The sequence below is a fragment of the Oncorhynchus masou genome, chromosome 22 (genome assembly GCF_036934945.1).
Source record: "Oncorhynchus masou masou isolate Uvic2021 chromosome 22, UVic_Omas_1.1, whole genome shotgun sequence".
NCBI lineage: Eukaryota > Metazoa > Chordata > Actinopteri > Salmoniformes > Salmonidae > Oncorhynchus > Oncorhynchus masou.
This window is the reverse complement of record NC_088233.1, coordinates 51438241-51464451: the sequence shown is the minus strand read 5'-3', so window position 1 is coordinate 51464451 and position 26211 is coordinate 51438241. Positions and strand designations below refer to the sequence as shown.

The 26211-nt window shown below is 42.0% G+C and overlaps 1 protein-coding gene across 1 annotated transcript; it reads left to right on the top strand.

Moving 5' to 3' along the window:
* The first annotated feature begins 2531 nt into the window (after positions 1–2531).
* Positions 2532–26033, top strand: ireb2 (iron-responsive element binding protein 2). Its single transcript, XM_064930541.1, has 22 exons — positions 2532–2612; positions 10413–10502; positions 10727–10892; positions 11517–11654; positions 11854–12093; positions 14768–14837; positions 15041–15224; positions 15633–15772; positions 17442–17613; positions 18504–18604; positions 18745–18861; positions 19199–19358; positions 19468–19603; positions 19858–19942; positions 20201–20357; positions 20602–20726; positions 20844–20948; positions 21165–21307; positions 21519–21666; positions 21913–22035; positions 23388–23573; positions 23705–26033. The coding sequence occupies exons 1-22, from the start codon at positions 2588–2590 to the stop codon at positions 23813–23815; spliced, it is 2922 nt and encodes a 973-aa protein (XP_064786613.1). The 5' UTR covers positions 2532–2587; the 3' UTR covers positions 23816–26033.
* Positions 26034–26211: the final 178 nt, after the last annotated feature.

Below are 26211 nucleotides of genomic sequence, written 5' to 3'. Positions count from 1 at the left end.
CCCGTACTGGAGGAATTCTTCTTCTTCAACGAGTCGAAGGGGAAGGATTTACTCCAGACAAGGCCCTTATCCCTGTCATTCGCAGGAGGAAAAGACAGAGGTATCGTGGAAGACAGTCTGGGTGCCTTGTAAGGATCAGTCGCCAAGAGGGTAATCTACCTTTAACATCGGTCCTATTAGCCAACTTACAATCAATTGATAATAAAATAGACGAACTACGAGCACGTATATCCTACCAAAGGTCCATTTAAAAATGAATACCTTATGTTTCACCAAGTTGTGGCTGAACGACGACATGATTAACATACAGCTGGCGGGTTTTAAGCGTTTCGGCAGGATAGAACAGAGGCATCTGGTAAGACATGGGGCGGTGGGCCTAAGCATATTTGTAAACAACAGCTGGTGCATGAAATCAAAGAAAGTCTCGAGGTTTCGCTTGCCTGAGGTAGAGTATCTCATGATAAGTTGTAGACCACACTATTTACCAAGAGAAATTACATCTATATTTTTCATAGCTGTCTATAGATCACCGCAGACAGGTGATCTATAGACAAGCAAACAGGAAAACGCTCATCCAGAGGCGGTGCTCCTGGTGGCCAGGGACATTAAAAAGTGGTCAGATGAAAAAGATGCTAAACAGGACTGTTTTGCTAGCACAGACTGGAATACGTTCTGGGATTCTTCCGATGGCATTGAGGAGTACACCACATCAGTCACCGGCTTCATCAATAAGTGCATCGATGACGTCGTCCCACAAAGTGACTGTACTTACATACCCCAACCAGAAGCCATGGATTACAGGCAACATCCTCACTGAGCTAAAGGATAGAGCTTCCGCATTCAAGGAGCGAGACTAACCCGGAAGCCTATAAGAAATCCCGCTACGCCTCCGACCGCAAGGCACTACAGAGGGTAGTGCATACGGCCCAGTACATCAATGGGGCCACGTTTCCTGCCATCCAGGACCTCTATATCAGGTGGTGTCAAAGGAAGGCCCTAAAAATAGTCAAAGACTCCAGCCATTCTGGTAGAGACTGTTCTCTCTGCTACCGCACATTTAGCAGCTTCTACCCCCCAAGGCCATAAGACTCCTGAACAGCTAGTCAAAGGGCTATCCAGACACATCTTGTACGCTGCTGCTACTCTCTGTTCATAATCTCTGCATAGCCACTTTAACTCTACCTACATGTACATATTACCCCAACTAACCGGTGCCCCTGCACATTGACTCTGCACTGGTACCCCTTGTATATAGCCTCGCTTGTTATTTTACTGCTGCTGTTACATTTTTTTCCTTAATATTTTATTTGTATTTTTTTCGTTAATTTCTTAAAGCATTGTTGGTTAAGGACTTGTAAGTAAGTATTTCACTGTATGGTCTACTACACCTGTTGTATTCGGCGCACGTGACAAATAACATTTGATTTGGATAAGAGCGTCTGCTAAATGACTTAAATGTAAATGTATAAGAGCGTCTGCCAAATGACTTAAATGTAAATGTATGTAAATGATTTGCCAGCTAGCCAGCATAAACTAGCTTGCTGGGAAGGGCCATTGGGCTTTAAAAGAACATGAAAAGGCTCATCAGGGCGACTGACTGAACCGAATCCAATCGTCTCCACGACATATGTCATCAATTTAGGTAACATCTATTGCCGCGTTCACGTGACATTCGGAACTAGCAAACTCTAACATGTTCGACTTGCTAACTGGTATAGCGATACACGTGCCGCGTTCAACCTGTTATCAAGTGAGAAATGTCCGAGGTTCCGACTAGTACGTGGACGCGGCACAAGACTCTATGGCTGTATAGCCAGAGATACTGGATCTAACAACGAGATGCTCAGGTCTCAGCCCTAACAATTGAATTCGATGTCCACCGCGTGGAACGGCGTGTTTCTATGCTTTCTTTTGATTGGTGGATACATATCTTCATTTTAATACAATTTGAATATTCGATGAGGGGTGTTGACGTCAAACGGCCTGAATTCAATGGAGAGTGAAACGCTATGCTAGCTTCATAAATATAAATTATTTCACCAGGGACAAATTAAATCACATTTTATTTGTGACATGCACCAGCAAGTAACCAAGTGGTTAGAGGGTTGGGCCAGTTACCAAAAGGTTTCAAGATCGAAATCCAGAGCTGACAAGGTAAAAATCTGTCGTTCTGCCCCGAACAAGGCAGTTAACCAGCTGTTCCTATGTCGTCATTGTGAATAAGAATTTGTTCTTAACTGGCTTGCCTAGTTAAATAAAGGTTAAATAAAAAAGTCAAATAAAATGAAATGCTTACTTACCAGCCCTTAACCAACAACAACTGATAAAGTAGTTTTTTCTACACAGTTGCCAGGAAGCCACACTTATCAGTCCACTCCTAATAACCTAAGCAGTACAACTTTTATTAGATCAATATAGAATTTCATTTTTATCTCCTAAATTCGACACTCATTGACCCCACATACAAAAACGCATTAGCTGCTTAATAATTAATGAGTTGCTTAACGTGGACGTGTTTTGGGCGGAGTAAACCCTCTCGCTTCGACTCTTCCTCTCTGGTATAGCCTCTCCCGTTTCAGAAGTCATCATGGCGCTCACTTCCTCAGTCAAAGGTAAGAGTCGTCTAAAATAACATTGCCAAGCTATTATTTCAAATCAACACAGTTTGCAAAGCAGTTGACGGCCATGTCAATTATTTTATTATGTAAAGCCTGAAATGTCTCACGTTTACTTGAGCTTCCTCACTGTCCAGGTAGCTTGTTATGCTAATGATACTTAGCTAGCTAACGTTAGCTGACTAGTAACATTACTCCTTTAATCTTCACTTGCAGTCGCCCCAAAAAGTCACGTTACCTAGCTAGCTATACATCAAATTATCTAACGGGGAATTGCACTACAGTAACGTTATTTATTGAATGTGTGGGCGAACGTATTTCGCTAACGATATTAACTAGCTATTAACTATAGCGTGCTAGTAACGTTAGCGTGTTTGTTATATCAGGATGTAATACACAATTGGTATATACACAGGCTGAAACTAATGCTTCCAAAATCGTGTACATTTTTCTTACAAGCCAGAATGTTGAATAAAATTACATTTAAACGTACTCTACCGCTTGTACGTGCCCTTTGTCCTATAGCTGCTCGAAATTTGAGACAGAATATTCACAGGAAAGTATTTTTTTTACCTGACTTTTTAGAGAGCCGGTAGGTACAGTGGGGAGAACAGGTATTTGACATTATTTGCAGGTTTTCCTACTTACAAAGCATGTACATCAGAAACCTTTGTTTGCAATTACAGAGATCATACGTTTCCTGTAGTTCTTGACCAGGTTTGCACACACTGCAGCAGGGATTTTGGTCCACTCCTCCATACAGACCTTCTCCAGATCCTTCAGGTTTCCGGGCTGTCGCTGAGCAATACGAACTTTCAGCTCCCTCCAAAGATTTTCTATTGGGTTCAGGTCTGGAGACTGGCTAGGCCACTCCAGGACCTTGAAATGCTTCTTACGGAGCCACTCTTTAATTGCCCTGGCTGTGTGTTTCGGGTCGTTCTCATGCTGGAAGACCCAGCCACGACCCATCTTCAATGCTCTTACTGAGGGAAGGAGGTTGTTGGCCAAGATCTCACAATACATGGCCCCATCCATCCTCCCCTCTACGGTGTATCGTCCAGTCCCCTTTGCAGAAAAGCATCCCCAAAGAATGATGTTTCCACCTCCATGCTTCACGGTTGGGATGGTATTCTTGGGGTTGTACTCATCCTTCTTCCTCCAAACATGGCGAGTGGAGTTTAGACCAAAAAGCTCTATTTTTGTCTCAGACCACATGACCTTCTCTCATTCCTCCTCATCCAGATGGTCTTTGGCAAACTTCAGATGGGCCTGGACATGTGCTGGCTTGAGCAGGGGGACCTTGCGTGCGCTGCAGAATTTTAATCCATGATGGCGTAGTGTTACTAATGGTTTTCTTTGAGATTGTGGTCCCAGCTCTCTTCAGGTCATTGACCAGGTCCTGCAGTGTAGTTCTGGGCTGAACCCTCACCTTCCTCATGATCATTGATGCCCCAGACCGAGGGTGATTGACCATCATCTTGAACTTCTTCCATTTTCTAATAATTGCGCCAGTTGTTGCCTTCTCACCAAGCTGCTTGCCTATTGTCCTGTAGCCTATCACAGCCTTGTGCAGGTCTACAATTTTATCCCTGATGTCCTTACACAGCTCTCTGGTCTTGACCATTGTTGAGAGGTTGGGGTCTGTTTGATTGAGTGTGTGGACAGGTGTCTTTTATACAGGTAATGAGTGGAGAACAGGAGGGCTTCTTAAAGAAAAACGAACAGGTCTGTGAGAGCCGGAATTCTTACCGGTTGGTAGGTGATCAAATACTTATGTCATGCAATAAAATGCAAATGAATTACTTAAAAATCATACAATGTGATTTTCTGGATTTTTGTTTTTGATTCCGTCTCTCACAGTTGAAGTGTACCTATGATAAAAATGATAGACCTCTACATGCTTTGTAAGTAGGAAAACCTACAAAATCGTCAGTGTATCGAATACTTGTTCGGCACCGATTATAACGTTAAAGTGAGTTTTATATTGGCTATTCGGTTTCCTCTCGTCAATAGCAATTGAACCAAGCATGACAATGGACAAGTTCATTTTGCATGGCCCTGTGTCAAAAGTGGGCGGATTTTGATCATTTTAGACCTTTCCATTGGTCCTTAAAGGAAATGTTAACCCATTTTCAATGTTGTATTGTTTTTGTGCTTCTCTGAGTGATGTTCTATCGATTTCCCTGGGTTATTTTGTGCTTGCATGTGTATCTGAGTTATTGCCGTTCAAGCAGTCAAATCCGTCCGGTATGGGTTAGTACTGTGATAAAGTCGCTCTCAGTAAACTGGAAGATAATAGAAATATGACTTTTAGATTGTGAAAACGTCTTATCATTTATGTCAGATTTCTGGCCAATGTGATAACTCGGGAGAATGTATTTTCTCGAATGAGCCATTGATCATATTTTTGCGATATTCCTACCTTGAGAATTTTTTTATTTAATGGAGATTCTATCACATTTTTCCTTTTTGTCTGGCTCTAGGCCAGAGTGCATTGCATAGTGCCATCGCCAGTTATATTGTAGAAAGGAGAGAGGAATCTAATGAATGAAGGAATGTATAATGCAGCACCCAGCAGACTGTCGACAAATCGTGTTTACGTTATCGTGCTGCTCACGCGGTTGCTAAGCTAATCGTCACACAATCCCTTCTCAAAGTCATTAGCTGCGCTCGAATACTCATACTAACCATACTATTTGTGAGGTGAATTGAATGTATATTGTATGCTTATTGGTTATAGTATGGATATAGTTAGTATGTCAAAAGTTCCCGGATGTCGTGTTGCCAAAATATGAAGTATACAGAGGACACTGTGTCTGTACTTTAGGGCTCATAATGCAATTCTTCAGGAAATGGGCATGGCTACACATCGTTTTCAGATTTGAAGAAAATTGCGGAAAGTATGCAGCCGAAGTACAACGAGATCGGATACAAATTCATAGCTTTAACTAATTATCACAAATGTTGAGCAATGTAATAACTTTTCAAATAAATTACCTTATGTTGGCTGACAATTTGTTAGCTACGATGTCCTTACGAACCACATAGCATAGCATATTATTAAAGCAATATGTTAGCTAGCTACCTAATGTTAGTTGGCTACTTATACATAACTTGCCAGTATATTAACCATCTATCTAACTACCCAACGTTTATTGACTTGATTATAACCATCATTCTTAGCTTAGCTAAATGGTATAGTCGTTGTTCATTCTCAATGGAAATAAGGGTGCTTTCGCTCTGGCTATCTACTCCGATTTCAGAGCACTCTCGTGTACCAGAGCGTATAATAATGAATTTACGAGTGCTCAACACCCCTTGAATATGGTCGGTGTAGGTAAACTTTGGCAAAAAAAGCATAATTAATTTGTTGCCGGCAGAAGTCAGTCACCAACACTCTGTATTCAAGTTTTCATAACCGATTAATCAGCATTTTTGGACACCGATTATGGCCGATTCCATTGCTCTCCACGAGGAGACTGCGTGGCAGGCTGACCACTTGTTACGCGAGTGCAGAAAGAAGCCGATGTAAGTTGCTAGCTAGCATTAAACTTATCTTATAAAAAAACAATAAACCATAATCACTAGTTAACTACGCATAGCTGATGATATTACTAGTTTATCTAGCTTGTCCTGCGTTGCATATAATCAATGCGGTGCCTGTTAATTTATCATTGAATTACAGCCTACTTCGCCAAACGGGCAATGATTTAACATAATCACTATTTAACTACACATGGTTGATGATATTACTAGTTTACCTAGCTTGTCCTGTGTTGCATATAATCGATGTGGCGCCTGTTAACTTCTCTTGCATTCTGTGCAAGCAGAGTCAGGGTATATGCAGCAGTTTGGGCCGCCTGGCTCGTTGCGAATTGTGTGAAGACCATTTCTTCCTAACAAAGACCCAAATTAATTTGCCAGAATTGTACATAATTATGACATAACATTGAAGGTTGTGCAATGTAACAGCAATATTTAGACTTAGGGATGCCACCCGTTCGATAAAATACGGAACGGTTCTGTATTTCACTGAAAGAATAAACGTTTTGTTTTTTGAAATGGTAGTTTCTGGATTTGACCATATTAATGACATAAGGCTCGTATTTGTGTGTGTTATTATATTATAATTAAGTCTATGATTTAATATTTGATAGAGCAGTCTGACTGAGCAGTGGTAGGCAGCAGCAGGCTCGTAAGCATTCATTCAAACAGCACTTTCCTGCATTTGCCAGCAGCTCTTCGCTGTGCTTCAAGCATTGCGCTGTTTATGGCTTCAAGCCTATCAACTCTCGAGATTAGGCTGGCAATACTACAGTCCCTATAAGAACGCCCAATCGTCAAAGGTATATGAAATACAAATGGTATAGATGGAAATAGTCCTATAATTCCTATAATACCTTCAACCTAAAACTTCTTGACTGGGAATATTGAAGACTCATGTTAGAAGGAACCAACAGCTTTCATATGTTCTCATGTTCTGAGCAAGGAACTTAAATGTTAGCTTTTTTACATGGCAAATATTGCACTTTTACTTTCTTCTCCACTGTGGTCAAACATTGCACAACCGTCAAATGTTATGTCATAATTATGTACAAATCTGGTAAATTAATTAGGGTCTTTGTTAGGAAGCAATCGTCTTCAAACAGTTTGCAACAAGCGAGGCGGCCCAAACTGCTGCATATACCCTGACTCTGGAACAGACAGAGGCAAAAAATAAATAAATGAACAGTTAGTCATCGGGGTTTTGCCTGCTACATAAGTTCTGTTATACTCACAGACATAATTCGAACAGTTTTAGAAACTTCAGAGTGTTTTCTATCCAAGCAGGAAGTTGAAATTGGGCACACTATTTATCCAAAAGTAAAAATGCTGCCCCCTATACCTTAAGAAGTTGATTGATTATTTTTTATAAGATCGGTTTAATGCTTGCTAGCACCTTACCTTGGCTCCTTGCTGCACTCGCATAACAGGTACTCGTGGTGTGCAATGTAATAGGCCATAATCGGTGTCCAAAAATACCGATTGTTATGAAAACTTGAAATCGGCCCTAATTAATCGGCCATTCCGATTTAATCAGTCAACCTCTAGTATTGTGGGTACGCCATTGACAAAAAATCTAGATGTAATCCTTTTTCAATTCAGGCTGTAACACAACAAAATGTGGGAAAATTAAAGGGGTGTGAACTTACTGACGGGCATTGTAATAATAAAGCAATTCTCAGAGCTTTGAGAACTATGTAATGAAAAGCGGTATACAAATTAAATGTGTTATTATATACATCTAGTCTTTTGTATGATTAGCTAACTCCACACTAGCAACTGTGTTTATACTGTTGGCCTAATCTTTCGAAAACATTTGACATGAGGCTTGTGATGATAAGCAGGACACGTTACCTCCCTTTTACTATATAGGAGCATATTTGAGTTCCCTTCCTTGTGTCCCTCATTTCTTTTTACTCATGATCTTATGTGGTTGATTTACTGGTGACAGTAAGCATGTTGATTTACAGTATGCATGCAAGTCTTAACTGTTATTCAAATATTTGAGGCTTGTCATGCCCAGAAGGAAGAAATTAGTTGCCTTACACAGATGCACAGTTGTGCTGGCAACAAGATGCTTGCATTTTTCTTATACTAATGTGGTGAAATTACGACCATTGTTTTCAAACAGTAGCCACCTAGTCTCAGAAATCTCAGGCCTTGGTGCAGAGCATTCGTACATTTTGGGGGGCATCCCGTCTGTCTAGAGAGACTCGCAGGCACCTGTTTATCTAAATCTCAACCCGTTCCTAGTGCTAGTAGGCTGGTTAAGTCACAAACATTGGGACCACTTTGTGCTGTCCCCTACAGAGGCCTTCCTGACCACTTGTGATTTAGCTTTAATTCTAGCCTTGGTTCAAAGGGCCAGGGACCAAGTGGAACAGAACACACAGGCCCACATGACATTCCCCAGGCTTCTTTTTTTTTTTACAGGCAAAATTGAAGGGAAAGTTAAATGGTGCTGATTTAAATCGAGTCAACCACTGAGAAGGGGTGAAGACTCTTCAAATGGCCCTCAAAGTTTACATAGGATGTACAGTGTAATTTTCGCTCCGATACAGAATATATCGGGGCGGCAGGTAGCCTAGTGGTTAGAGCGTTGGACTAGTAATCTGCAGGTTGCAAGATCAAATCCCCGAGCTGACAGGGTAACAATCTGCCGTTCTGCCCCTGAACAAGGCAGTTACCCACTGTTCCTCGGCCGTCATTGAAAATAAGAATGTGTTCTTAACTGACTTGCCTAGTTAAATAATGGTAAAATAAAAATACAACAATCCCTCATGCTAATAGACACTAGAGGTCGACCGATTAATAGGAATGGCCGATTAATTAGGGCCGATTTCAAGGTTTCATAACAATCGGAAATCAGTGTTTTTGGACACAGATTGTTTTATATTTACATTTTTTTACAACTTTATTTAATCTTTTTTTCACTAGGCAAGTCAGTCAAGAACACATTCTTATTTTCAATGACGGCCTAGGAACGGTGGGTTAACTGCCTCGTACAGGGGCAGAACGACAGATTTTCACCATGTTAGCTCGGGGGATCCAATCTTGCAACCTTACAGTTAACTAGTCCAATGCAATAACGACCTGCCTCTCTCGTGGCACTCCACAAGGAGACTGCCTGTTACGCGAATGCAGTAAGCCAAGGTAAGTTGCTAGCGAGCATTAAACCTATCTTATAAAAAAATAATCATAATTAGTTAACTACACATGGTTGATGATATTACTAGATATTATCTAGCGTGTCCTGCGTTGCGTATAATCTGACTGAGCATACAAGTATTTAAGTATCTGACTGAGCGTTGGTAGGCAGAAGCAGGCGCGTAAACATTCATTCAAACAGCTATTTCGTGCATTTTGCCAGCAGCTCTTCGTTGTGCGTCAAGCATTGCGCTGTTTTTTACTTCAAGCCTATCAACTCCCGCGATGAGGCTGGTGTAACCGAAGTGGCTAGCTAGTTAGCGCGCGCTATTGGCGTTTCAAGCGTCACTCGCTCTGAGCCTTGGGGTGGTTGTTTCCCTTGCTCTGCATTGGTAACGCTGCTTCGAGGGTGACTTTTGTTGTTGTGTTCCTGGTTCGAGGCCAGGGAGGAGCGAGGAGAGGGACGGAAGCTATACTGTTACACTGGCAACACTAAAGTGCCTATAAAAACATCCAATAGTCAAAGGTTAATGAAATACAAATAGTATAGAGGGAAATAGTCCTATAATTCCTATAATAACTACAACCTAAAACTTCTTACCTGGGAATATTGAAGACTCGTGTTATAAGGAACCACCAGCTTTTATATGTTCTCATGTTCTGAGCAAGGAACTTAAACGTTAGCTTTCTTACATTGCACACTTTTACTTTCTTCTCCAACACTTTGCTTTTGCATTATTTAAACCAAATTGAACATGTTTCATTATTTATTTGAGGCTAAATTGATTTTATTGATGTATTATATTAAGTTAAAATAAGTGTTCATTCAGTATTGTTGTAATTGTCATTATTACAAATATATTTTAAAAAATCGGCCGAGTTAATCGGTACCGGCTTATTTGGTCCTCCAATAATCAGTATCGGCGTTGACAAATCATAACCGGTTGACCTCTAATACACACTCACTCACTCACTCGTTGTGTGAGGCTGGAAGTAGTAGTAGCCTAATTGAACTCATGGGGGTGTAAATAATGAGTGTACGTGCTCTCCTCTAGGACGGGCAGTCTCTAGTGTCAGATTGATATGTGTTTCTCTTTCCCTATACAGGGGAGCATCCTTTTAACCACCTGATTGACACGCTGAAAGATGGCGACCGGAAGTATTTCAATCCACAGAAGCTGAATGATGCAAGATACGGTGAGTGTGGATTTGTCAGCTCCTGTGTTGAACAACAATAGGCTAAGGCTTGCACTTATGCGTCAAAAGACCAAACCAGAGTCTAATTATTTCTCAAAATGCAGCTTTTGTCATTATTGGGCCATGAGTTGAACTGTGGTCAACCAATATAATGTAAATAAATGCCACATGCATGCCAAAAGTTATTTTTTGATAATGATCTCTCATTCCTTTCCTTTCCATAGACAAGCTGCCTCTATCCATCCGTGTCCTCTTGGAGGCGGCCATACGCAAATGCGACGGCTTCTATGTGAAAGAAGAGGACGTTCACAACATCCTAGACTGGAGCGAGCAGCAGAATGTGGCAGAGGTGCCATTCCCTCCTGCCCGGGTCCTGCTGCAAGACTTCACGTGAGTGTCTTTCCCTACCTCCCCAACCTTGGATTATCCAGGTTAATCTCTTTGATATACAATATTTTTCACAAGAGAAACTTGGTCCAAGATACCAGCAGTGTCCCTGTGTCATAGCATACTCCCTCTCTATCCCTCCAAAGAAATGTAGAGTTGCAGCCATCCCCAGACCTTTTTGTTGGCTTCCTTTTTGTAGCGCCTGTAGGTGAAGTATATGGAGTCTCTAATATTTTGTAGTTCAGGGCTCACCACCGGTATCCTCAGTGTATTCATCTTGGGCAGTTGATCAAGTACACACAGTCTTGCTTGTTGTCTTAGGAATGAACAGTATTTTTCTGAAGAGACCTTGCTCAAGGGTATAGCAACATTGCAGCACTATCTGGTTACATGATCGAATCAAGATCTTGAGTACAATTAGTTAAACTAGCCTATTGCAAAGACTGTTCCACTAATTTCTATGGTTCCACCTCCTTAAAATCCCAATAGGCCTACATGTATTAAATCCTAGTGCGATCACCAATACTGTATCGCAGTGCTATCGGTCACCAGAGTTGGTTTCCCTGTGTGTTATTGTTTGTTTTGTGGAGTAGTATGGTGGATCTGATTGCTGTTCCTTCCACACAGGGGCATCCCTGCCATGGTGGACCTAGCTGCCATGAGGGATGCAGTGACCAAACACGGAGTGGACCCCGGCCTGGTCAACCCTGTGTGCCCCACAGACCTCATTGTTGACCACTCGCTACAGATCGACCTCAACAAATGGTGGGCTTAAAGGGACTGTTTGCGTAAAGTTACATATTTTACCTTACGATAGCTGGGAAACCCTCCTGAGGTTGATGGCTTCTTTATCTGAGTTGGATATCTTGATACTGTGCTATTTCTGAAATTAACCTTTGCTGTTTCTTAACAATCCTCAGAAATTATCCTGCTCTTTCTGAAATTATCCACCCTTTCTCTGCAGTGCCATACAGAACGCCCCCAACCCTGGTGGAGGGGATAGCCAGAGCCAGGGGCCTCCGTCTCGCCCCTCCCCCGCCAGACCCACACCCAGAAGGGGGTCCCAGTGTGGAGGCGAGAGAGGCAGCTGCAGCAAAGGGGGCTGCAGTGACACCCCCGCCACCCCGGGAAGACCCGCCACTGCTGTCCAGCAGATTGAGAACACCCCTCTCCTATGCCCCTTCCATCTACAACCCGTCTCTGAGTAAGACACTATACATATTCATGAATTGCACGTTGCGTCAAGCCATTGTTAGGAATATTCTCTTGAAGACTGGGGTATATTCATTACGCCAATTCTGTTGCAAAATATTTATTCTGTTGCAAAACCGTTTACTTCAAACGCTACTGAGATTCGTTTTGTTGTTAAAAGGAAGGTTTAGTTCAATTGCGTCTCAAAAAAAAGCATCTGGAAGGAAGGAACCCAGTGGACTTCACTCCACTTTCGAGCATGGAAGTATCGATCATTTATAGATTTGAAGTGAACTACAACTTCACATTGAAGTGTTTTGAGTAAACAGTTTGCTGCAGAATGTTTTGCAACATAAATAAAGAAAATGAATACATCCCTGAATACTGACTGAACGTTCTACTTAATGCTAATCAACTAGTGCATATGAAGATGTAATCAAAAGTGCATTATAGAGTCTTGGAGATTACTTGTATGAAGGAGACATAATTGGTAGGAATAACTTCTGTCATCATTGTGATGTCAGATTGACTTTAGATGCAGTTTAACATTAGCTAGCTAAGATTGAGGGGAGAGGATTGGAGCAAGCTAACGTTAGCATTGCTAGGGATTTTTGACAAACTTTAATGGCTAATGGCAATATGACCATGTCTAAAGTAAAATTGTCGACAACATACTGATGGCAAAGTTGTTTCCTACTAATTATTTGTCATTGTTTTGTTGAATATTTGTTGTTTTTAAATACCTGCAGGCAACTTGTGCACAAGGTTAATTAACTTCTTGGCGCACCCATCTCGTTAGTGGGATCATTTTTGTCAACATCCGCTGAATTGCAGAGTGCCAAATTCAAATTAAATTACTAAAAATATTTAATTTTCATGAAATCACAAGTGCAATATAGCAAAACACAGCATAGCTTGCTGTTAATCCACCTGGCGTGTCAGATTTCAAAAAAGCTTTTCGGCGAAAGCTATCCAAGTGTTTATGTTAGGACATCGCTCTCAGCAGACAAAACATTACAAACAGCTAGCAGCAAAGGAGATTGGTCACGAAAGTCAGAAAAGCAATAAAATGAATTGCTTACCTTTGATGATCTTCGGATGTTTGCACTCACGAGACTCCCAGTTACACAATACATTTTCCTATTTTTATATCCAAAATACCTCCATTTGTTTGGCGCGTTATGTTCAGAAATCCACAGACTCGAGCGGTCACGACGGGGCATTATCCGTAAATTCGTAGAAACATGTCAACCGTTTTTAATAAATAATCGATAATATTTCAACCGGACCGTAGCTTTTTCAATAGGAGTGAGAGAGAAAATGTCTGCTCCAAGCTGCTCACGCATGCAAAACTCTGCTGGCACCCAGCCATCCAATGACGCAATGTCATCTTTCTCGCTAATTTTTCAGAATAAAAGCCTGAAACTATGTCTAAAGACTTTTCACACCATGTGGACTCCATAGGAAAAGGAATCTGGTTGATATCCCTTTAGATGGAGGGAAGGCATGCAATGGAACAGAGAGGTTTCGGGAAAAACGGCACTTCCTGGTTGGATTTTCCTCCGGTTTTCGCCTGCAATACCAGTTCTGTTATACTCAGACAGTATTTTGACAGTTTTGGAAACTTGAGTGTTTTATGTCCTAATCTGACAATTATATGGATATTCTGGGCCTGAGAAATAAGCAGTTTCATTTGGGTACGTTTTTCATCCAAACACCAAAATACTGCCCCCTACACTCGAGGTGAATAGATAAAGCAGATTGCGTTCTTAATTTCGCTTGTTGCATTATTTTTAAATTATGAAGCCATTCCCCCAAAGCAGCTGATTGAGTCACATGGCGTTCATTTGTGAAGAGCACACAGAGCAAGCGGAAGCTTTCGTAACGTGACGATCCACTGTTGTGCAGGTGATCAAGTTGCACTTAAAATTCACTACTACTGTTTTCCAGCTAAATATATTATAGGTATAAGTTTAACTATCTAAGATGTGCCAAATAAATGATCTCCAGCTCAGAGCTCCAACTAGCTAGCTTGCAAGATCAAGCTTCTTGATAACCAATATGCAGAAACAGTTTGTGATATATTGAAAACATAAAATGTTCTATCTACACAGCATGTGCAACAATAGTAATCATATTACTTGTATTTTTTTAAATGATCACTTTATAAACTGCACATGAACCTAAAACCCAGTTGAAACTACCACAACTTTTAAAAAAACATGCGGGAGACAGAGCTCATTCTGGGGAGAACCTATAAAAAACAGAAAGTCAAACAATTCACACAATGAAACTATGAATACACACAAATTAACGGTAGACTTAGAGCGCATTCTGGTGAGAGACTTGCTTACTAGTGCATCTTCGTCACACACCCCATTTCCCTTCTTTTTGTGCCGACATTTTACATTTGAGATGTCATTTCTGAAAATACTAAGCTGTAGTGTAGACCACAGCTAAGTTATTTTAGCTAGGCCTACAACAGAAAATGCATGTGAAACGTTAACTTTCACTGCCTACGAGACAAGTCAAAACAATTCTGCTGGCTTGCGCAGAAGGCCTCTAATTCGGGAATGCAGATCCTGGCTCCTGCGTATTGGGTGGATTTATAGTGTAGCAAAGCCTACTTGGTACCCTGTATAGGAGAGAGGAAAGGTGTACATTGTCCTTGTCATTGTTTTCTGCAGACCTGAAACAGCTCTGAAAAACCAGGAGTTGGAGCTGATCCGAAACAAAGAACGGCTGCAGTTCTTTAAGGTAACTTTTTGTCTCTCTCGCTCATTTCCGTCAAAGTAAATTCAATGTAAACAAGATACTTAGTTACAGAGACTCTGCAGCAGCTATTTCGAACTGAAACCAACACCTATAATCGCATATTGTAACACGTCTGCAACTTATTTAGGTCCGTGTAGCGCACCAGTCTAACCTTTTTCTTACGTCTTTCTCCTTTTCCCCTGAAGTGGTGCTCCAAAGCGTTTAAGAACGTGAACGTGGTGCCCCCGGATGTGGGCGCAGTACACCAGCTAAACCTGGAGTACCTGTCTCAGGTGGTGCAGGAGAGCCAGGGCTTCATCTACCCAGACAGCGTGGTGGGAACAGACTCTCACACCACCATGATCAACGGTCTGGGCATCCTCGGCTGGGGTAAAGAACAACAATTTAAAGTTCTATCAATGTCCACACAGCTGCCAATACTGGCTGAAATCATTGGAATTTAAAAAAAGTTATGCATATAACTACAGTGCCCTGAAGGAGGGACATTTCGCATGTGCTCAACCTCACAATAGCTGTGTGTTGCACAGAGTATACGGACTGAAGTACCCATTAACCCCAATAAATACTAGATTAGCATCAAACAGAAAAACATCAAAGAGAATAGATAAAAGAAGGGACTAAGAATTATGCTGAAACCACATCAGGTCATAGGTTAATATCCAAGTTACAATGCTTTGGTGATGAAAGAACTTAAGAAGGAGATTGACGTGTGAATTATCCAATAGCTCTATAGCTTTAAGACGGTTTCCTGTCCTCTTTCCCGCATCTCTGTCTCAGGTGTGGGAGGGATCGAGTCGGAGGCAGTGATGCTGGGCCAGCCCATCTCTCTGACCCTTCCTCAGGTGGTTGGCTGCAGACTAGTAGGCTCCGTCAACATCCTGGCCACGTCCATCGATATTGTTCTGGGGATCACCAAGGTAGGCTACAGCTAAGAAATTAAACATACTGGTACACATCTGAGGGTAGCTCAGAAATGTTGAAACCATATTCAAAAGAAGCTTCCATACACAGCACTTGCAAAGTATCACTTTTTATTGATTGCTAGCGTTTAACTTCTCTGGGATATGTGGGATGCTCGCCAACAGCCAGTGAAATTGCAGGTCTCCAAATTCAGACACAAATCTCATAATTAAAATCGCTCAAACATATTATTTTAAAGTATTATACACCATTTTAAATATAAACTTCTTGTTAATCCAGCCACAGTGTACGACTTCAAAAAGACTTTATGGCGAAAGCACACCTTGCGATTATGTTAGGTCAGCGCCTAGCCACAGAAAACCATACAGCCATTTTCCAAAGAAGGAGAGGTGTCACAAAAGACAGAAATAGCGTTAAAATGAATCACTAACCTTTGATGAGCTTCACCGGATGGCACTCCCAGGACTCCATGTTAGACAATAAATGTGTGTTTTGTTCGATAAAGTTTAATCTTTATGTCCAAAAACCTAATTTTAAATTGGTGCGTTATATTGAGAAATCCATTGTCTCAAACAAACTTCGGGTGAAAGTGCAGAGAGCCACATCAAATTACAGAAATACTCATCATAAACACTGATCTAAGATACAAGTGTTATACATACGATTATAGATAAACTTCTCCTTAATGCAACCGCTGTGTCAGATTTCAAAAAAACTTTACGGTAAAAACACACCATGGAAATTCGTTAGGTCAGCGCCTAGTCACAGAAAAACATATAGCCATTTTTCAACCAAGGAGAGGTGTCACAAAACTCAGAAATAGCATTATAAATATTCACTTACCTTTGATCTTCATCGGAATGCAATCCCAGGAATCCCAGTTCCACAATAAATGTTTGTTTTGATCGATAAAGTCCATCATTTATGTCCAAATACCTCCTTTTTGTTCGTGTTTAGTTCACAAATCCAAATTCACAAGGCGCATGCACTTAGTCCAGACAAAGTCAAAACAGTTCCATTACAGTTTGTAGAAACATGTCAAACGATGTATATAATCAATCTTTAGGATGTTTTTATCATAAATCTTCAATAATATTCCAACCGGACAATTCCTTTGTCTTTAGAAATGAAAGGGAACGCAGCTCGCTCTCACGGCCACGCGCGACTTAGCTCATGGCATTCTGCCAGACCCCTCATGAAACGGCTCTAAAAACTGTTGACATCTAGTGGAAGCTTTAGGAAGTGCAATATGACCCCATAGACACTATATTGGATAGGCAATGACTTGAAAAACTACAAACCTCAGATTTCCCACTTCCGGGTTGGATTTTTTCCTCCGATTTTTGCCTGCCCATATGAGTGCTGTTGTACACAGACATCGTTCAAACGGTTTTAGAAACTTCAGTGTTTTCTATCCAAATCTATTAATTATATGCATATTCTAGCTTCTGGGCCTGAGTAGCAGGCAGTTTACTCTGGGCACCTTATTCATCCAAGCTACTCAATACTTCCCCCCCAGTCCCAAAGAAGTTAAGCTACATGTCGTTGAACCTCCTTTAGATCTTTTTAATTTCCTTTGTATTATCTATATTGTCATTGTAAAGTACATGATGGAGATGTTTTAAATGCTCTGCCAAACTTGATTCAATGTGTTCTCCATCTCAGCACCTTCGTCAGGCGGGCATAGCTGGGAAGTTTGTGGAGTTTTTTGGTCCCGGCATGTCCCAGCTGTCTGTCCCAGACAGGACCACCATCGCCAACATGTGTCCCGAATACAATGCCACCGTCAGCTTCTTCCCTGTCGACCATGTCACACTCAAACACTTTAAGCAAACAAGTAAGACAGGAAGCTGTCACTAGCCTGTTTCCAGGTCCGTTTGTGCTGTCTTGCCAACTTATCTGGTCATTAGTGTAACAATTCCCATAGGAGATGGTAAGACACCACATGCCGTGAAAATTTACCATAAGAATTGGCAAGAGCTGGGAACAGGCTCGACTGTCACTTCTGATGCTGGGATGTATGTCAGGTGTTATTTTGAGATTTATGTGCATGCTATTTCGAACATGCTGTTATAAAGAAAAATGTTATTGCAACGTCTTTGCAATAAGGAATTGAGACCAAAAGCTCATGAAGTTTCAAGTGTTTATTACCAAGGATGCCGACAGCTGAGTGCATACATTTATAATCTTCCCTCCTTTTGGTCACCACATTTTATGTGTCACCTCCCCAGCCATACATTTTATGACCCCAATGAATTTCCCTTATCTCCCCTGTGGAATGTCCATTGTCCTCTCTTTGTTTAGCTATATGTCAGAATCACAACCTGTCATTGTCCTGGGCCTGACCATGCTTTCTGATTCTAGGCAATTTCCTCTTATCAGATTAGGTCAACCTTTACAAATTAGCATACACAGAGTTTCATGGCCTAAACTCCATTTAATACTCACATTAATCATTCACGAAACAGGATACAAACAAACTACAGTTTAACTTGAAACATGTTACATTTTAACAGAATCCATCAATGCTAAGAGAAGCTGTATTAATTGTTTTTCGTTCAGCAATGTTAATGCTAACTTAAACAAACCCAAATTGGGTCAACAGACTACTTTCTTGGTTTCCAGAAGGTGGGGTAAATTTGGCATTTGGGTGAATTATCTCTTGATTTTTAAATGTTGCATATGTGGCATGTAATATTAAAACTTGATGTTTTCCTTTGCTCTCAGACTTTACTGAGGAGAAACTTGAATTATTGGAGGCTTATCTGAAGGCTGTGAAACTCTTCAGGAGCTACGAGGACTCGTCAGAAGACCCACAATATTCTGAGGTATTCTTTTAGTCTTTTCAGATATTAGTGGCCAATAAGTAGAGGAAGGTATGGCGGAATATTGGTCCATATTACGAAGTGCATAATTCTTCTGTTTCACAATCAGAGGTACAGTTATGTTGTCCCTGTTTTCTCTAAAGGTGATTGAGATCAACCTGAGCTCCATGGTGCCTCATGTGAGTGGGCCAAAAAGGCCCCAGGACAGGGTGGCTGTCAGCAGCATGAAGGAGGACTTCCAGAGCTGTCTCAACGAGAAGGTAACCTATCAGTCAGACGCCTTAGGTCAACAAATTAGAGAACTAATACTAATACTTGAGATCATCACACCTATTCATATTTTAGTTTGCATAGCAACAGAAAAGTAAATCTGCCCATTGAGGGGAAATGTCCTACATATGGCTTTTTGTTGGTTCATCTCAAACGAATCAATCATGTGACCCTTGTTCACTACGACTTTATATGAGTGATAAATACTTTTGTTAGAATGACCAGTTTTTTCTGTTATGTAGAAAGGGGTGAGATCCCTGCCACATCTTCTGGCTGTAAAATATTGAAAGTATGGATTAGTTAATTAAATTGTGTTTCTCTTTCCAGGTGGGTTTCAAAGGGTTCCATATCTCCAAGGAGAAGCAGGAGAGCCTGGTGCCGTTCCTCCACGGCGGTCAGGAGTACGAGTTGGCCCACGGCTCTGTGGTCATCGCAGCCGTCATCAGCTGCACCAACAACTGTAACCCCTCCGTCATGTTGACCGCAGGTGAGAGACACTGGAGGAACACGGTACTATATTCTCAGGTTTTCCTGAAATCCCAATTGGACTGTCAGGAATTTTGCCAATGCAACTGGTATCGCCTTTTGATTGACAGGTTTGCTGGCCAAGAAAGCGGTGGAGGCGGGCCTTATCGTCAAGCCTTACATCCGCACCAGCCTGGCTCCTGGCAGTGGCATGGTCACCCACTACCTCAACACCAGTGGAGTACTGCCTTACCTCAGCCAGCTAGGGTGAGGACACGCACGTCACGGATAGGATCTGAACCCAGGTCTCCTACGGGAGAAACCAATGTCTCGACCGTTAGACCAAGAGACTCTTGGGCCAAGGGCTGACACAGGTTTTAAAGCCACAGGCAGGGCTACCTCATCACGAGACCATGAGCAACTATCTACCCGACTCATGTCCGACACACACCCACATCACTTGATTATGCATAATTGGCAGGAGTAGAATATTAGATAATTGTTCCTCATATCTGACTCAGGTTTGAAGTGATAGGCTATGGATGTGCCACCTGCGTTGGAAACACTGCACCTTTACCAGAGACCGTCTCTGAAGCTATCAAAGAGGTACTTGAACAAACTCTGTCTTAACTTGGTTACTATTCACTGCAGAGCTGGGAATTAATAAGACTGTATTCCAGAATGAAGTATTTAGGAAATATTATCCATTCCAGTGTTAATTTGATCCTTGAAAAAAATAAAATACACTTGGCTGCCTCCTTTAACGCACTCTATCATCAAATATTTTGACCAAATGGGTGACTTGAGAGAGTGACGGAGAGGTTTTTATAGGAAGGTCTAACCTTCCCCATGCGCCCGCTGTAGGGGGACTTGGTGGCCTGCGGAGTGCTATCTGGGAACAGACACTTTGAGGGACGCCTATGTGACTGTGTCAGGGCCAACTATCTGGCCTCTCCACCCCTAGTAGTGGCGTACGCCATCGCCGGCACCGTCAGCATCAATTTCGAGAAAGAGCCTCTGGGTAAGTGAACAACATCACGTTTCAAACCTCAAAACCACATTTTGAGGTTTGTTTGACACTTTATTGTAATAATCTGTCTCCTGTCTTCTACACTTTTTGATACCATTGATGAACTACCGTTCACTTGCTGTCCAAAAACGTTATCGGGGGGGGGGTCAATTTGTTCCCCCTGGGAGACCCCAATGGAAGGTTAAAAACATAATGTGTTAGCATGTTTGTTATAACCCTTGTCCCTCTGGTGTAGGTGTGACCTCTGAGGGGAAGGAAGTGTACCTGCGGGATGTGTGGCCCACTAGGGAGGAGGTGCAGCAGATAGAGCAGGACAAGGTCATCTCTTCCATCTTCACAGAGCTCCGTGCCAGAAGGGAGGTGAGGGTCCTTTTTGCTTCGGGTTGGCTCCCTCTCTTGAGTCTTTTTTTTCCTCAACCTATTCAAGTTTCATTACGGTGCAGTCATTACGGTGTGCTGTTTGTCACTCTGTTACAGAAAGGGAACACGTTTTGGAATAACCTTGAATGTCCAGAGTCTGTAGTTTTCCCATGGGATCCCAAATCCACATATATCCGCTCTCCTTCCTTCTTCAACAAACTTGTGAGTCTTATTTTTTGTGTGGAAAATTACTCAAATGTACAACAATAATAAACACTTTGAAGAGAGATAATTTAAGAAACTCAGAAGTAGATATATTTCATATATTCAAAGCGTAATGGATAGTTTGTGAAACATATTAGCATCGGGTTAAGCTGAATTCATATTTCAGAACTACTCTGGGCCCTGGTTCTATATGACCTCTCCCCTCTCTCCCAGTGTAAAGAGGTCCAGCCGCCCCAGTCTATAGAGAACGCCCATGCCCTACTGTTCCTGGGAGACAAGGTGACCACCGACCACATCTCCCCTGCCGGGAGCATCGCCAGGGTCAGTGCTGCTGCCAAGTACCTGCTGAGCAAACGGTGAGCATCCTATAATTTATGTACGCAGACTGCTGCAGCAGGGGCTGGGTTGTTCAAATTCTTCACTTCCATGTAATTTATTTATTTATGTCGTATGTAAAGTGCTACTTTAGCATTTTACCAGGGTCAGGAGTAAATGTTTTGGTAAACTCTCAGTGGAACTTAGGAGGAAAGCAGTTTGACCTTTAAACTCTGGATTTCTCACTCTCAGCCTTACACCACGAGAGTTCAATTCGTACGGCGCCCGGAGGGGAAACGACGCGGTGATGACCCGAGGGACATTTGCCAGCATCAAACTCCAGAACCGGTTAATCGGCAAACCGGGCCCCAAGACCGTGCACATTCCATCAGGCCAGACTGTAAGTGAGAGAGAGGGTCAAGTCTAGAAACAGTGCACTTGAACTGTGCTCTTCATTCAGCTCTGTACGGAAGGGAATAAGTATCTCCCTATTGCTCATGATTTGATAACCCAAGCAAACGCTTGAAGTGATATAGTAAAATACCTTATTACAAATAAGATGAGATTCATCTTTGCAGTAAATGGAGAGTGGATAATATACCTGATTTCGGCCAAGTTGTTTAACAGTGTGTTTTTGTGCTGTTAGCTGGACGTGTTTGAGGCAGTAGAGCGCTACCAGAGAGACGGGATTCCCCTCATCATCCTGGCAGGGAAGCAGTACGGCTCAGGAAACTCTCGGGACTGGGCGGCCAAAGGACCCTACCTACTGGTAAAGGCTACATTCCTCAAGCACTGGTCACATGCCAATAAAACTGGCTTCTGGGTGGAGCTTGTTCTTTAACACTTTTTTAAACACTCTTTAACACTTGAAGTGTTGCAAGATTTTTCTATATATAAAGATTTTTTTTAAATAACTAGATGCAGTACAACCAAGGTGAGGGCGTTTGACGGGATGTTAGCTGCAGATCTGGTTCTGTACTGTGGCTGGCAACATGTGCTCTTAAAGGATGGCCCCCTATCTCTTAAAGGCCCTAAGATCCATGTGTACAGGGATGATCAGCCAGTTACTGGGACGACAACCTAACTTGGGATGAGGGAAGGTTTTAGCAGGTGGAATATTGGAAGAATCTTTAGAGGTTTACTTAGTCGCAGCTACAGTATGCCTAATTGCATATCATGGCACAGCTACACTACATGACCAAAAGTGGACACCTGCTCGTCGAACATCTTATTCCAAAATCATGGGCATTAATATGGAGTTGGCCTCCCCTTTGCTGCTGCAGCCTCCACTCTTCTGGGAAGGCTTTCCACTAGATGTTGGAATATTGCTGCGGGGACTTGCTTTCATTCAGCCACGAGCATGAGTGAGTTTGAGCTCAAATGTTTGGCGTTTAGGCCCGGCTCGCAGTCGGCATGCCAATTTATTCCAAACGTGTTCCGTGGGGTTGAGTTCAGGGGTCTGTTTAGGCCAGTCAAGTTCTTTCACACCGATCTCGACAAGCCTTTTCTGTATGTAGCTCACTTTGTGCACGTGGGCATTGTTGCCTAGTGGTTAGAATGTTGGGCCAGTAACTGAAAGGTTGCTGGATCGAATCCCCAAGCTGACAAGTTAAAAATCTGTCGTTCTGCCCCCGAGTTAAGCAGTTAACCCACTGTTCCCCGGGCGCCGAAGATGTCGATTATGACAGCCCCCCGCACCGCTCTGATTCAGAAGGGTTGGGTTAAATGCAAAAGACTCATTTCAGTTGAATGCATTTAGTTGTACAATTGACTGGGTATCCCCCTTTCCCTTCCCTTTCCCATTGTCATGCAAAAACAGGAAAGAGCCTTCACCAAACTGTTGCCACAAAGTTGGAAGCACAGAATTGTCTAGAATGCCATTGTATGCTGTAGCGTTAAGATATCCCTTCACTGGAACTAAGGGGCCTAGCCCAAACCATGAAAAACAGCCCCAGACCATTATTCCTCCTCCAACAAACGTTACAGTTCGTATGTACACAATGAAATTCTAAATCAGTCAAATATTCCTTGGTAAATTTCATTCATTTGTATATGTACCTTTTTTCTCCATGGGATACAGATCCCATTGGTCTCTTATTCTGTGTGTTCTATGGTTGGCAGGGTGTGCGAGCTGTCATAGCAGAAAGCTTTGAGAAGATGCACAAGAACCACCTGGTGGGCATGGGCATCGCGCCCCTCCAGTTCTTGCCAGGCCAGAGTGCCGATTCGCTAGAGCTCTGCGGGAAGGAGAAGTTCACTATCACTCTACCAGAGGACCTGTCCCCAAAGCAAATGCTGACTGTCAAAGTATGGCATCCAATCAAAAGTTACCTTTTTATAACTGAAATTTCCCATCCCCAGTTAAAACGTCTCACAACTATCTTTGTCTGTGGCATTGTCTCTTCATTGACCGACATGTTTCCCTTTTTTCTCTCTAGACTAGCTCTGGAAAGACCTTCAGTGTGACGACTCTGTTTGACAACGAGATGGATGTGGCCTTTTACCGGCATGGCGGGCTGCTGCGATACGTGGCTCGGACCATGCTCTAGACTAGATCATTTTATCTTAACTCCGCTTATTCCCAAGGACTGATTTTATTTCTGTGCTTATATATGGGGTTAGTCATGCTCCAACCATCTAGTTGAATGTGTGGAAATGGGCCTACTAAACTAGCTTGCTCAAGTAGGGAAGACACAGAAGCTAATTCACAGAGAATATGTACCCTCCCCCGCCCACAGACAAATGCGTCCCAGGTCTAAACTGAACCTGTGCTGTTTTGAACTGCTTGTGACCAGTCCAGTCTGCTCCACTTCAGACTAGCTCAGACCATCCCAACATTCTTTCAGCTCCAAGACCAGCTCAGTCCTCTTTGACGATATCAATCTGCTTCAGAATTTAGACCAACACAATCCACTTTAGAACAGATTGATATTTAACGGCTGAGCATGCCCCATTCAGAACAACCAGCTCCAGCAGGGTGCCTGTTCTATAGGGTGGAAAGAATGGGCATAACCTGATAAAGTCATAGATTTTTTTTTATCTGTCAGTCAGAAAGTTTAATCTCTTTTGAACAGGTATCTGCACTTTTTTATCAGCGCTTGAGCTTCCTAACCACATCAGTCAAGTTCAATTCTGAAACCAGATCGATCTGCTTTAGCCGACCAGATGAGACCTTGTGCCCAATTGCAACACAACTCTTTCTCTACTCTTTTGATGCGTATGCAGATCTGGACAGATTGGATTGCTGTAAGCAACAGGGAGAATATTCTACTTTGCCTACATAATGTAATCTTTTAAGATTTGGATTTGGAATCGTGCACCAGTCTCGGCTGTGCATATCTCCTGCAGACTCAACCATCCTTTACAACAGAGTATTTCCAGGGATGTCCTCTTTTGCACTTATGGTCAGAATGAGAATGTGGAGGAAACAGTTGTTTTTTGCTCTCCATGTCTGCACAGCTTCATTGTCTACTGGTTGAACTGATTATCTGACAACGGGGTTAGTTTCCACACCCAAATACTATTGATTTCACTGGTGCTGAGGCAGAGGTGTCAAAATATCCTTCGCTTTGGTGCTTCTAATGAAAATTTGCGAGGTCCTCTGTAAGATGCATACAATCTAGAACTGTATATCTCTATATATGGCTCTGATATTCTAGTTGGATCTACAATATCTCATTACATGTTGCTTGTCAGGTACCGGTATTTAAGGTTTACAAAGTAGCGGGCCATTGTTCATGTGTTGGTATTAACACTGTGGGTGGACATTCTGCATGTTAAGGCTGTCTGTGTGACAATGTTGCCTCATTTGGCTTACTCAGATAATGCCACTATATGAAACTTTATTCATACTATTGAGACTTCTGGAATGTGGATTTGAACATTAGCTTTTAAACAAATACTTTAGTGGTCATTGAGATTGTCAAGTATTTATTGTCATACTAAATTCAAACAGTTGACTGTCATGTGCTGTTTGAAAACCCAACATATTTTTTTTTTTTTTACTTTCCAAGAGTGAACAATGCCGTTGTGTTGCCATGACACATTTCCAAAGCAAGTTTAAGCAGAGAACAGAGTTTCCTGACCTGTAATGTCATTCGTTTTGAGGGTGCATACACACACGTTGATGTCTTTGGTTGTCAAACTACAGAGCTTCAATTAGCCTGATTTGGGCTTATTGGTTTGCGGTGTTTTGTTGTATTTTGATTGGGTACTTGAGTCCTGGCCGCTGGTCTGATCAAGATGGTGCAACACTGAAGAACTTTCAGAATCAGGTAGAAATGTCTAGTGTAGATACGATTTAATTGTCACGTAGAACATGTAATCAAGTCAACTTTGTTCATTTCTATCTGCAATGTTATTCTGAGTATTTCACCTCACTGCGTATACCCCAGTTTTATCTTAATGCAGTTTCCCTTGAAAGTGTGATCCGTTCTATTGGCTTGACTTCAAAGGTATGCGTCCCACTGACCGCTTTGGGGATTTTAGGTTTTTCCCTGAGAGTACAAGCACACGGTAATTTAGTAAATTTTAATTAATGGATGACGTATGTGATGTTATTATTTGTGTGTAGCTGTTGTTGGGGTACTGCTTCATTTTTCATTTTCACAAAAAAAATTACCATATGCAAACAAAGCAAGTGCAACATTGCACATAACAATAAGTACCTGGTTAATGCAGAGAAGTGGTAAAAAAAATAAAAATTAAGTACCGAATACTGAATTATAACAGATATTGTATATAGTTTTTAATAAATGATTAAAATGACATTTTTGTTGAATGTTTTACTGAAAAGAAACATCTCTATTTGGATGCTGGGCTCTCAAATCAGTGCTGGCATTGTTGTTCCAGCACATCACCCGCAACTTCAAGATAGACCTTTTTCACACTGCTTTGTTCTTAGTCCTGGGCTAGCTTACCCCCAGGCTAGACTGGCTCATTATTG